This window comes from Gavialis gangeticus, unplaced genomic scaffold (genome assembly GCF_001723915.1).
Source record: "Gavialis gangeticus isolate Ggan-Ray unplaced genomic scaffold, GavGan_comp1, whole genome shotgun sequence".
Taxonomy (NCBI): Eukaryota; Metazoa; Chordata; order Crocodylia; family Gavialidae; genus Gavialis; species Gavialis gangeticus.
Genome location: NW_017729032.1, coordinates 95,099,854 through 95,113,774, shown reverse-complemented (window position 1 = coordinate 95,113,774; position 13,921 = coordinate 95,099,854). Strand labels below are relative to the sequence as shown.

Genomic DNA, 13,921 nt, shown 5'->3' with positions numbered 1-13,921 from the left:
TCGTTTGACCCCAGTACTCTTTCCTGCCATAGCAGGGGTTCGGACTAGATGATCTTCACAGGTCCCTTCCGATCCTAGAAACTATGAAACTATGAAACTATATTAGGTTTTACAGCTTAGGAGCAATGATTTGTTAGGCATGTTCATACCTCTGAAAAGAAAGACTCCCCGCCCCAAAAAGTTGATTCTGTCTATCTGTCTCAGGGCATTATATTGGTCCAGTCAACATAATTTCTACCCATGGCTGAGAAACGTGCGAGCATGAGAGTAAAGCGGTGATTTTGTGTATTTCCTTTTCATTCCCTTCATACAGAAACAATAAGAAATATAGAGGTGAGCCTAAAGCCTCTGACACATTACACTTAAGACATGAGTAACTGGTTAATCACTTCTTAAAGTAGTCACCTGGCAATACATTCATTCAGTTAATAGCATGACAAAATAAGGACTAATCAGGAATAAGCAAAAATATTGTTTCACAAAATATGTGTAATAACTTTGTTGCTGGTTCCTATCACACATTTAACTGAGCATGTGGCCAAGTGCTCCCAACCTCCAGAGCACATGCCCGTGTGTGAGGAGACTGGGAGCACTGGTCAGCTGATTAGGGCTCGCAGCTGGGAGAGTGCAGTGAGCTCCCTTGGCTGGGAGCCCCAAACAGCTGATATCAGTGATTGGAGCTCCCCGCTGCGGAGACCACTGGTGGCTGGGAGCCCAGTCAGCTGATCAGAGCTCTCAGCCATCGGGGCACACCATGCCTCCCACGGTTAGGGACTCTATCTGCTGATTGGAGTTTTCATCAGGAGGAGTGCATGCCGTGCCTGCAAGGCTGGGAGCTTTAATCAACTGATGGGACTTCCAGCCATGGGAATGAAAATTACCTTAATATGTCAGCAATATGGCATGATGGTATCTGATACTCAGTCCCACGCATACATACATGTGGCACGGTAGGAAATGTGACTGTTGCGATTGCATGTCAAATCCCATTGCACCTTCTTTTTAATGTCTGTCAGTGGTCTAAAGATAAAGTTGCACATTACACTTCGGCCATATTAGGAACACTTAAAATGCAAGTGTCTGCAGGGTAAAGCTTGTTAACTCATGCTAAGTGACCTTTGAATGTCTCAGAGCCACACGATTTCAGGTGAGGGTTAACTCCAGGTCATTCTACCTAGCTTATGTTAAGGTTACTTCTGTCTGCTCTGTGGAAATAAAACGAGCAATTTGCAATCTTCCAGCATCCCACGATGCACTCGTACAAGCCCGTACCCACCCCCAAAGCAGGGAGGAGCCAGGTGTCCTGGCTCCTAGCCATGCTGCTCCTCTACATCCCTCTAGTGGCAAGTCAGAGCTGTGCAGACGAGAAACAGTATTAACCCTTAACCCTTAACTGTTCACAGCATGCTCTAAATTTAACATTGCTTTACATTCTACAGATTTAGTATGGTCTAAGTGTAATGTGTAACTTCACCCTAACAGCCTTCACCCTAAGGTTCTGGGTAACGTGGAGCCTCTGCAGGACATGCTAGGAAATCTGGTGGTCTCACCAGAGGACAAAGCTAACGTATTTAACAATTTCTTTGCCTCCATTTTTCTGAGCAGAGACCAGGTCATCCCCTTACTGGGATCCCCAGTGGTCCCAGGGGAGGCACAGCCAGGCCCAGGGTCAGAAAGGACCTAGTCAGGGAACTTCTGGTGGGACTGGACATGTTCAAATCAGCAAGCCCTGATGATCTCCACCCCAAAGCACCGAGGGAATTAGCAGAGGTCATTGTGGGACCCCTGGCACAGCTTTACGAGCACTCGTGGTGCTCTGGCAAGGTGCCAGAGGACTGGAAAAGGGCCAATGTGGTCCCCATTTTCAAAAAAGGAAGGAAGGAGGACCTATGAAATTATGGGCTTGTTAGTCTTACCTTGGTCCTGGGGAAGCTCTTTGAGAAAAATATCCAGGTGCACATCTGCAAGGGGCAAGCAGGGGAGTGTATGCCTATGGGCAACCAACATGGGTTCATTAGAGGCAGGTCCTATCAGACCAACCTAGTGGCCTTCTACAACCAAGTCACAAAATCAGAGGCAGAGAAGGATCTTGGAGTCATTATAGACTCCAAGATGAACATGGGCCGCCAATGTGGTGATGCAGTCAGTAAGACTAACCACACCTTGTCATGCATCCACAGATGCATCATGAACAGATCCATGGAGGTGATTGCCCCCTCTGTATGACATTGGTCAGGCCACAGTTGGAGTACTGCATCCAGTTCTGGGTGCCGCACCTCAGGAGGGATGTGGACAACATGGAGAGGGTCCAGAGGAGGGCCACTCACATGATCAGGGAGCAGCAAGGCAGGCCCTACGAGGAGAGGCTATGAGACCTGAACCTGTTCAGCCTCCACAAGAGAAGGCTGAGAGGGGATCTGGTGGCCATCTATAAACTGGCCAAGGGAGACCAGCAGGCAATGGGAGAGTCCCTGTTTCCCCGAGCACTACTGGGAGTAACAAGGAATAACGGCCATAAGTTGATGGAGAGTAGATTCAGGCAAGATATCAGGAGGCACTACTTCACAGTCAGGGCGGCTAGGATCTGGAACCTCCTGCTCTGGGGGTCTTCAAAAGGAGGGTAGATAATCACCTAGCCGGGGTTGTTTGACCCCAGAATTCTTTTCTGCCATGGCAGGGGGTCAGACTTGATGATCTGCTGAGGTCCCTTCAGGCCCTACCAACTATGAAGCTATAAAACTTATTGAGTTGTTATTCAAAATTATTCTCATAATTATTATGACACATCTTTTGTGTGAATAGCAGAAGAAGGTTTTAGGAAGGATTTCAATTAAAGTGTGGTAAGAATATAGATAGGATAAGGAGGCCATTGGCTGAATAGAGGCAGTGTGAAAGAAAGCACAAAAACAGAAGTGTGAAAAGGAAATGTCAGGAGTCTAAACAGGTAGTAATTACGAAGTGAATGGGGCAAAGTGGATATGACAAGAAGCAAGGTCCAATCTGTAAGCCAGTATAGTGTAGCATACACAAGGGAAAATATGGTAAGAGAAAATGCAAACACAAGAGAAAACATGAAAAATTTATTTTGACTTATTATTAGTAATAGAACATGTAAATAATAGCATTACAAAACTGAAAAATCATGGTGAAATTCTGTCTGATATATGAAGTGTGAGGTTTATAATTATTTTGAATTGGGAAAATTGCTTTATCTCTAGCTTTTGCATAGAGAAACAGTATTCTACTGACCAGGCAAAGGGTGTACAGTAAGCCAGCGTGAGAACCCTGAGCTCATACACCCACCTGTAGACTATGCTTCTACTCAATTTTTAGTATTTATTTTCCAGACTTGCTCAACTGATGTGAATTTTCCCCAGAAAGATCCTGTATTTGCAAATTTTACCAGGACAGAGACACAAAAGTCAAACTGTAATTTCACCGAAGAAATACAGTGAGTCAGTCTCTCAGAGCAAGTGAGAACATAGATTCCGAAGTTGTCTTTGAAACATTTGCTGGAAATGTATTGAAATAAAGTGCTGCAATGATATTTTAATGTGTTTAGGGAGTGCGAGTCAGGTCTTGAGATTTCAGTGCAGGGAGTAAGGAACTCCATAAGCCAGGGATCACACTTCAGGAGCATCAGACTGAAGTTGTCAAGTTTGGTCCAGGGTGATCTAGCCTTTCTGACCTGGCTGCCTGACACCTTCTGCTGCCCCTCACCACCTAGCCACTTTGTAGGTGAAACCCGCCCCACCAAAACACTGCTAAAGCCCCCAGCTGCCAAAATGTATCAGAAGCCCTGGCTGCACAAGCCAGATAGGATGGCTTTGTGGCCTGGATTCAGCCCAGAGGCCATAGGTTGCCTCTCCCTATCTTAAGCCATAAATTGTATTTTCTACCATCACTCCCTCCTACAGACAGATTCTGTTCGACCCATTAGGTGCGTAAATGGACTTATGAACTAAAGTGCAATTCTATTCCACCAGCTCAACTTCCAGAAGACAGTTAATGCAAAAGGTGTGTGGTGTCCTCTTTCCCTCACAGCTTTTTTGTGACTTAATGCTACGGGTATGATGACTGAGATGACATTACTATGACACTTGATAGAGGTGGCATTAAATCTGGTCTCTAAGCTCTCTGTCTCTCTACCTGCAAAATAAAGATACTAGTATTTATTTTACTTATTTGTTGTAAATCTTTAATACTTTCCAAGTATAGATATATAAAGCATTTTGAAGATGGAAGTGCCTGTGGGGTGTAATTAAAAACTTTAAAACATATTTACACTATTTTTTATAAAGTACTTCACATGAAATTCTTTGGTTTAGCTTTAACCAGTGCCTAAAATGTGTCTTCTTTCTTTGGGAATATGCAAGAGTCTATTATGAGATGGCAGTTTCCTTATCAAAATATGCACAACCATTTCATATTTTTGGGCAGAAACTCAAAACCTAATTAGTCATCTCTTGTAGCTGGCAATTGGTGACTCCCAGCCCTACAGCAATATTACTATGGGTTTGATGTGAATGTACTCAGAATTAATTTCATGTTGATCTACTTGCTGCAGCCAGATGACAGAAGTATTATACACATTTTATGTGAGAATGTACTATCACAATAACTTCCTAAACACCAGCAACTAACTGTAAGGCTTTCTCATGGAGGAGGGAGGCATAATCATGCATAACCAGTTGATCCCTTCACTCCAACAAGACTGATCACATCAGCAAAATTGTGCAGGTGCATTTTTTCAGGACTATATTTTTTTTCCTTCAGCTGGTTAAGGGCTAGATCTTTATTCTGGTTTTACTCAGAGAATGCTCTCACTAATATTAGTGAAATTATCTTAGTAAGAACTGCATAAAGATTCAAGGTATGATTTTAGTAACAGTGATAGACTAGGCAGATACCACGATAACAACAGACTGGGCAAACACAGGTTCTGCCACTACATTTGTGTGTGTAAGACCAGATCCAAATAAATTTCATAAATATCTAAAGAGAATTGGTTGGAATTTAGACACATAAATCACTGGAAGTTGAACCAGTGCAACAACAAGGGCAGAAGATTCCTGAAGCCCCAAAAAAAACAAGCGAGGAGCTCTCTCCTAGGAGATCTGAGTTCTGGTCCCTGCTGCCAGGGCTATATCTTTTTTTTTTTAACCAATGCCTCTCTAATGTTAAAAACAGAAAAAATCCCAGGAAAAGGTTTGGCTTCCAGTTTGAAAACAATTACAAGTGCGGTTTGCAAAGAATTAGAATTTGGGCTCACTTATCAGGTGTTCTTGTTATTTTCCTTACCAAAAGAATTGGCTATTTCACAGTCATGCAAGGCAAAAAGATAGAAAACACCTGCTATAGCTGATGCAGCCTGTCTCCCTGCCAATGAAGACTACTCCCTAATGCATATTTTGTAGTGCTTGGTCTGACTTATTTTTAATATACAGTATTATTAGTATTCCAAACTAGGCTAACTAATATAGGAAGGGTCCACAGAAAGGGACTGATACTGGCTAAAGTTATGATAAGATTGCCATGCAAACAGAAAATGAAACGGATTAGGACTCTTTAGCTTAAAGAGAAAACAAAAAAGATGGGGCATGAAAGCTGTACATGGAAAAATAGCTAGGATACAGAAGTTTATTCATGCATGCCTGCATATCCTGCCACCCAGCAAAAGATCAAAGGAAATTCAATTACACTGAAGGCAACATGCTTAACATTTGATTATTGAGGGTTTTATCTTTCCCCATAATGGGAATATTCTATGGAACTTGTTGCCACAGGATATTACCAATTTCAAGATATTCATAAGATGCAAAAAAGAGGTTAGAAACTTCAGCTAGTAAGTAGAATATCCTTAATTACAATAATAAAACCTTTCCACTAAAGCACGAGTCAACTACTGACGGCCTGAAGTTCCGAAAAAAATTCCCCTGAGGGCCATGTTATTCCACAATTGCCTATTAAAGAATTTCTTGCCCCCTCCTTTTGAAGTATCTTGCATCCTTTGTGGCAGTTCCAGTTGGCCAAAAGGGCATCATACTAGCATTGCACAGTGAAGTTCTCATGACATAGAAATTGGGCCTGCTTCTCCCCTGCAGTACGTGGCCCTGTACCCTATTTGTAAAGTATAAAAAAATCCCAATCACAGACATGAGTGTCAGTGGATGGTGGAGTAACCGAGGGAGAGAGCAGTTTTCTTGGTTAACTGATCTCATAATAGTAGTCAGGTTAGACTTCCGACTTCCGACCCTACAAAGGACTGATAGACTGGTAGAAAAGAACTGATAGACCAGAAAACATCTAAGGAAGAATATTGAATAACAGCACAGGGTCACCTAGGCAACGGAAAGGGTAGAACCTACATTCTGGAAGGCAATTGTGGCCTTTCCCCAGCAATACTACATGCTTATCTTACAGTAATGGCACTTACGCACATGCTGACAGTTATGTACTTTTGTTAATGTTTTGTTCTGAGGGGAAGGTGGGTGGAGTAGGGAAATGAGTTAATAACAATAATTAAAGTAGCTTGGTCTGTAACACCTAGACTCAACTCACAATGTTTTGAAAATATATTAAAAATAACTGCATTATAAATAGAAGGTAAAAATGACTAGTTCCACTTTGGTATTGAGTCATACCTGAAACTTCAAAAATATCTTAATTCACCTTTTCAAACAAGAGCAGAATTGATATTTTGTATAAGATGATCAACAGCGGGTGCATCTACATGTGCTGTTAGCACAGAGCAATAAACTCCAGCACATATGATGCCGGAGTTTATTGCTCCGGGCACCATATCTTCACATGCACCTGGAACCACAGCATGTTGAGCCAGGTCAGAGCAGCACCAGTTGGCACAGGGTCCAGGGGGTCAGCCTGCCAGCTCAGGGCTACTCCAACCCAGCTCAAGATGCTGTGGAGGGGCTGTCTGGGGCACAAGGGTGTTTCAGTGTGGGGCTAGCCAGCAAGCTGCCCCATCACTGAAGTACTCTCATGCCCCAGCTAGCCCCATTACCATCTAAACATGCATTGCTTCACAGTAAATAATGTTGCCACAAGATAATACTTGTATTTACAAGTACTAACCTACGGCAGCATTTATGAGTTTACTGTGATGTATAGATGTGGAGACTTCACTGCAGAGCTAATTATCAGGGATCCTGGTTTTCTCTGATTAATAGTTTCATAGTTTCATAGTTGTAGGGTCGGAAGGGACCTGATCAGATCATCGAGTCTGACCCCCTGCCATGGCAGGAAAGAGTACTGGGGTCAAACAACCCCAGCAAGGTGTTCATCTAACCTCTTCTTAAAGACCCCCAGGTAGGAGCCAGCACCACGTCGCTTGGAAGTTGGTTCCAGATCCTAGCCGCCCTGACTGTGAAATTAAACTTTTCCATGATTAAAATGAAACACCACTAATACACACACACACACACACACACACACACACACACAAGTGGTGTTTCATTTTAATCATGGAAAAATGTAGGTTTTGGGTTACTTTTTAAAACCGAAAATTGGGGATTTTTTTTATCAGAGAAAACCAGAATCTCTGCTAATTAGGCAGCTCCGCAGTAAGCGTGTCATGTAGACAAACCCAGTACAGATTTGAACCCTGTTCTCCCAGTGCATCCTTTGTTTTGGACCCACTTAAGGCTTTGAAGCAATTCTTATATATTCTATATAAACTTCCTATAGTGTGCAGTATTCATGCTGGAGAACATCACTTCAGGACTTAAAGTATGCTGTTGCTGTGACACCTTACTTTTTATTTATATTTCTTACCTATCAGTTATGAGGGCAAAAACCAGGGTTCCCAAATATAAAGCAGGAAGTTAGGGGTCAGGTCTAGGAAGATATTTGGAAGTGTGTTACATTTTTTTCTAACCTGCATGTCTAAATCCTAAACCGTCTTGGATTCAAAACATTGAATCAGCTGACTTAGATTTTTTTTCCTTAATTTTTCATCCTCTATTTTTGCTTTTCTTCCTTGCTGCATGATCTTTCCTCTTTCTGCAGAAATTTACTTCTGTTTTCTAAATCTCCCCTGCTATTTTGTCCTCTCTCTCTCCTTCATTTCCCGTGCTCTCATACCATGACATTGGATTCTCATTCCCTGCCCTTAGGGTCCCTCTTGACCTTTTTCAGTTGCTTTCCAAGTTTTATTCTGTTTTTTGTATAACCCATTAACTGTTCTTGATTGTGATGTTTTAATAATAATGGCAGCAGCTAATACAATAATATCTACATAATCAGGAAAAGATGGATGACAAGACTTTTGTCCTTACTGAAGCTAAGCTTTTTATTTTATGTTGTGAGTATGTACATTTTAAAAGTGTCTTTCATTTCGTTCTTGTCTGCCTGTCCTATCTGTTTGTCTAATGTTGTATCATGCCCATGCACTTCACTGAAAGAAATGTAGGATCTCTGGTTGGTTTGAACAAGCAACAGATTTTTCTTGTGTTGTGTAAGAAAGAATGTGATTAGCCCAGGTTCCTTCACAAACTCTTTAGGAACTGGGCAAGCAGGACTCAGAGTGGTGAAAAGCTGGTGGCAGAAGTTGGAGGACTCCTGTTGTGTAGCACAGATCCATCTCCTTCCACATTTTCTGCTTTGTTATCACTTTATGGGAGGGACTAATTGAAGGCTAGGCCCCCTAACCTTCCTGTTATACCTCTTACAAGGAAAAAATGAGTCATGGCCATTTTTGTAGGAGAGTTGTGTGCTGGGGAAGGAAAGGCCTTCCCAAAATATTGCCTGATGTGGATACAATTCAGATAAGCATCCAAACCTTAGTGGTATACTATAGTTAGAGTAACAGTATCCCTACTTGATTTGGGAAGCCTTTACAACCAAAGAAACGAATAAAACCCGTTTCTGATCATCTGAATGAAAAACAATTTACAATATGTTGAACATGGGAGCATAGGGATGGAGTAACACATGCTCTACTTAGAAATCATTTATATGACATGATGAGACTGTTAGCATAAGCCTGCCAAGTCAGATGGAATATTGCTACTTTTGTATAGCACTCCGCACCAACTGTTTGTGGCAAGAGCATGTTAAACTATTCCGTGGTAAATCTGAGTACATTTTGTAGCACTTTGTCATTGGCAAGAACACGTAGTCAGCCATCTGCCATTTAGCTCATGCTCGTACAGCTCATGTCAGCTGCAGAATTCCACGAGCCCGATGCCATCAACATCCAGAGGACAATAAATACTATTCAGCATTTTGCGTGCATTTGAGAATCACAGACAGACAAAGTTCCAGTCTTCACTGTTGCTTCCAGCTCTGTGTTGTGGTCTTTACAAATCCAGCTTGTCACTTCTAAAACCAGAATACTGGATTCTCTTTACAGCAACTGTTGTATTTCACCATCTGACATCAGCAGCACAAGTTTTAGAGTCCTGGCTGGTATGTATTCTCAGTATACCCCAGATGGTGTGCACAAGATATAACCTCAGTTAGCTCAAATGTTACTGATAACTATACCAATGTGTGTGTGCAGCATATGAATTCTTTATAAAGTTGTGTGCTGCAAATGTCAATCCTGAGGCTTGATTACAATTTTTTTAAACTGGGAAAAGTTGGGGAGGGGTTTCCCCTTTGAAATTATAACTTGCACAACAAAGTATATGTTTACTTCTGAAGAGACATTGCTAGTAAGTTGCTGTACTTTCCTTTTTTGTGTCCTTGTGGCAAGGTATTTAGCAGAATTTGCCAGTTCATGGGACTCTGACAGGCTGTGCCACGAGCACTTCTGCTATGGACTCAAACTTGCAATCTCTGGGGTGTCAGCTGTGTGCCTTAGCACCTGTGCCACCCCAGGCCCAGTGTATTTGCTTCCTTGAAGGACAAGGGCAGTGATGACCACTTATTATCTGTCTTTAAGATTTTCTTCAGCTGCTTTCCACCTAACTAGATCAAAAATATGAAGCACTTTCATACTTAAACTTCATTTTTAGAAAATCCGAATCCTTTTTCCAGTGGTTCTGCTGCTGGAAGAAACTCTTGCAGAACTTCAACTCTAATTACAGCATTTCTGAGGGCCACACACATGCACACACTCGCACACACCCTTGTTCTCTCATTTACACACAAGAAGCTACACCATTACTGCACAAGACTGAGAAACAAATAAGAAGCATAGTGGTAGCTGAACCACAGACTCAGTGATATTGTATTTTGATGGCCTGCTGGTGTACTAGAGTAAGTCAAGTGGGGCACATCTACCTGTGCCTATTAACATGCAGGAATAAGAAAGATAAAATCATAGAAAATTAGGGTTGGAAGGGACCTCAGGAGGTCATCTAGTTGACCCCCTGCTCAAAGCAGGTCCAGATCTTATTGCTCTGAAGCTTATTGCTGCTGGGTCTGCATCTGTACGTGCACCCAGACTACAGCACAGTGAGCTAGGTCACAGCAGTCCCCGATGACAGAGGTCTTGGGGGCTCAGCCTACCAACCCAGGGCTGCTCCAACCAGGCTCAGTGTGCTGTGGAGGGGCTGGATGGGGCATGAGGGTGCTTCATTGTGGGGCTAGCCAGCAGGCAGCCCCCACATTGAAGCACCCTCATGCCCCAGCCAGCTGGGTCAGTCTGTATGTGTGCAGTGCTGCACATGAAAAAACTCTGCAGTTTATTAGTTTCATGCACCCTAATAGGGATGCACATGGAGACACTGAGATGTTTACTGTGGAGCTAATTAGGCAACTGCAGTAAACATCTCATGTAGATGCACCCATGTAGTACCAATTTGTCATAACTGAAGCAGTATTCTGCAACCTGTTCAGGATTCCCAAGACCAAAATCTGAACAAAACATCAATAGACACATGAGGGATAAAGGTGTCTTATGAATCCCCTAGTTTCTATTTTTTTAAAATAACCTAAACTCCACATTTTTTCTGTGATCAAAATGAAATACCACTATATATATTTGTTTCTCACTATTTATACACTATATATTTGTTTCACCACTCCATATACTTCTTATTTGTTTCTCACTATATATATAGTGGTATTTCATTTTGATCATGGAAAAATGTGGAGTTTAGGTTACTTTTTTAAAGCAAAGATTGGGGATTTTTTAAATTAGAGAAAACCAGGATCCCTGCTTATGAAGGAATAATTGTTCTCAAAATGGTTTCTAGCTCATAGTCCTGCTGTGACTGGCTGGTTTAGGAAATGGAGCTGCACTGTCCCCAGTAATTTAAAAAATTCAAATGTGGCTCACTGCTGGAATATGTACACAAAAATAGCTCAGATTGCCTTCCTTCTTCAGTTTTCAATACGTGCTAGGTTTCTGGAACTAGGAAGTCCCCAAGGTGTGCTCATATGGTGATGAAACCAGGGAAATTCAGGTTTAAAAAGGGTTGTGGGAACGAGGTTTCATCAGACAAAAATGTTTATAAATACGTAAAATCCAAATGTTTTGAAATGTTTTACTGGTGTTGCACTGTATTACAGAGAACTGGTAGAACATAATATATTTTTCCTTCTTACAGTAAAAAAAATAAAACCAATGCTGGGAGTTTCCAGACCAGGTGGGGTTGACCTAGCAGTGCTCCCCTCTAAATAAACTGGAGTTTTACTGTTGGCTTCAGTGGAAGCAGTACTAAACCTAAGACTGGTCATTCTTGAAAATCCCACTCTAAGCCTGTTAACTTATGTGTGAAAAATACATCTCATTGGAAATGAACTTGCACAGTCAAGAAGAAAAAGGGATTGCAGATTGACCTTCTAAAGTTTTTTTCATAATTCTAGGTTATGGAACTTAGCAAAGTGCTAGCAAATGTCCTGTTACACCGTGTGCAAAGATGCTGAAGTCTTTCTTATGTGAGACTTCCGTCTACCAGTTGCTAAAGTCACTTTAGCATGGTTGCTGAAAAATGTCTTCCATTTTGGGAGCAAGTGTGGAATGATGTAGTACAAACTAACAAAAGCGATAGTTTGCACTATACATGCATTACATAGGATTACAAAAAAAGATAAAGCTCACATGATAGACTTTGTCCTGGGATTGGTTCACAAACATTAACTAATAATCCTCACAACAAGGTAAGATCAGTGTCATCGCCTTAATCCTGTTGATACTTTTAGTCATGTAAATACCATAGGACTGAAAAATCTGGATGCAAAAAAAGCCTTTTCTTCTATTCAGCAGAATCAGAAAAGGTCAGTTTTCTAATTTCACTTGAAAATACCCCTGGGTAGGGGGAAGTTGGGAGAAACCAGGGGATGTGGACTAACTGTGAACAACCCAATAGAAAGTCACAACCTATTCCTTTCTTTTTTTTGTCTATCCCAGGTGAAAAACCATACAAATGTACCTGGGAAGGTTGCACCTGGAAGTTTGCTCGCTCAGATGAACTGACGAGGCATTACCGCAAACACACAGGAGTGAAGCCATTCAAGTGTGCAGACTGTGACCGCAGCTTTTCCCGATCAGATCACTTGGCGCTACATCGCCGGAGGCACATGCTGGTTTGAGAAGTGCTACTTGTCAACAGAATATAAGAGCTGGGTCTCTTAACTACAATGAATTCAGCAGGGCTGAATCCCCTTCTACAGTGTTACAAAGGGCATTCCAAGATGTCCAGAATAATTCAAAAAAAAAAAAGCAGGAAAAGAAGTGCCACTCTTCTCCTTTCCATCTGAAATTAAAACCCATTCCCATCCCCAGCATGGCTACCCACCTACCTCCCCCACAAATGTCATCACAGTATCCTGGGAGATAGCAAGCTAAATGCTGCAAGAATGGGCATTATTTTCCATGCGGTGTCCTTGAATAATGTTTATAGCCTGTACATTTTCTCAGCTGTTGGACATTTTATCCTTGAGAATTACTGCTGGTTTGAAGATCAGATACCACAAACCGATGATGAGAGCAAGACTTCATTATTATGCCATCCTTTCCCCCTTTTTTGAGTACTGCCTAATCCGTATAGAAAATACACCTCATCTCTGCTACAGAACAGCAGCTTGAGAGTAGACAAGAAGATTGTGTTGGAGAGGTTCCACTGTCTGAAGTGAAGGGGCACTTAAGCAGACTTTTGCAATAATGATGGTGGCATTTAAGTATTTTACTACAGTTTGTCATTATGCCCGGAAAGACACCAAACATTTCCTTTCCTTTCCTTTCCTTTCCTTTCCTTGTTTTTCTCTTTTTTTGTGGTCTGTAAAACAAATGGGTGCAGCAGCATTTCAGGTCAAGTACAATATAAGTAACTGTGCTCTACTATAGACTTGTTTAGTACTATTTTCTGGTTTGTATAAAAAGAGCCTGCTTACCATTTCTGTTTTCAAAGTGCAGTTTTCTGTCACAGGAATCCACCTGTCCTATATCCTAGTGTTTTATTAAGGAATTAGTGAAACAAATTTATACATGCTGGCACCGTGGCATAACTGTCCACAAAATACAATTGAATGTACAAATGAAACAAAACATAGAAGCATTACAATGGCAGAGAAAAGCAATAATGAATAAAATGGCTTTCAAGACAATAACATACTGGAGTCTTGCAAAACTCAACCTTCATACCACTAAAGGGGCTGTACAAAAATAAGGCATTAGATCTCTTGTGTTGACAGCTTATGTTAGTCTTTTTGATATTTTTGATCTGCCAGGTACCGCAGTTAAATATATCAATTTCTATCTAATATAACAGCTGCTTTGTGGTTGAAAAGGTGTTTTAGATACAAGAGTGGGTAAGCCTTTATTGTTGATGGGTCAATGGATGGATAAACAGAGAGGATGTGCTGTCAAGAAGATGATCTGTAGTGTACTAGTTTCCTCCTTTGGAGGTAGAAAATAAAGAGGCATGAGCCTGCCCTTCAGTGCAACATAAACAGCTGTTCATATGGGCTCCAGTGCCTACCTCTTCAGAGATTTTCAACTCAAACCTCCTTT

At 41.6% G+C, this 13,921-nt stretch overlaps 1 protein-coding gene across 6 annotated transcripts in view; it reads left to right on the top strand.

The window, feature by feature from the left end:
* The window catches only part of KLF12 (Kruppel like factor 12), a 443,110-nt gene extending 429,592 nt beyond the window's left edge, over positions 1-13,518 (top strand). For 5 of the 6 annotated variants that reach the window (XM_019524876.1, XM_019524879.1, XM_019524878.1 and 2 more), the window contains one exon: positions 12,320-13,518. In XM_019524876.1, coding sequence (XP_019380421.1) covers positions 12,320-12,501 — 182 coding nt within the window. In that variant the 3' untranslated portion in view covers positions 12,502-13,518. The remainder of the gene's footprint in view (positions 1-12,319) is intronic. The other variant, XM_019524875.1, reaches the window with a different exon arrangement.
* Positions 13,519-13,921: the final 403 nt, after the last annotated feature.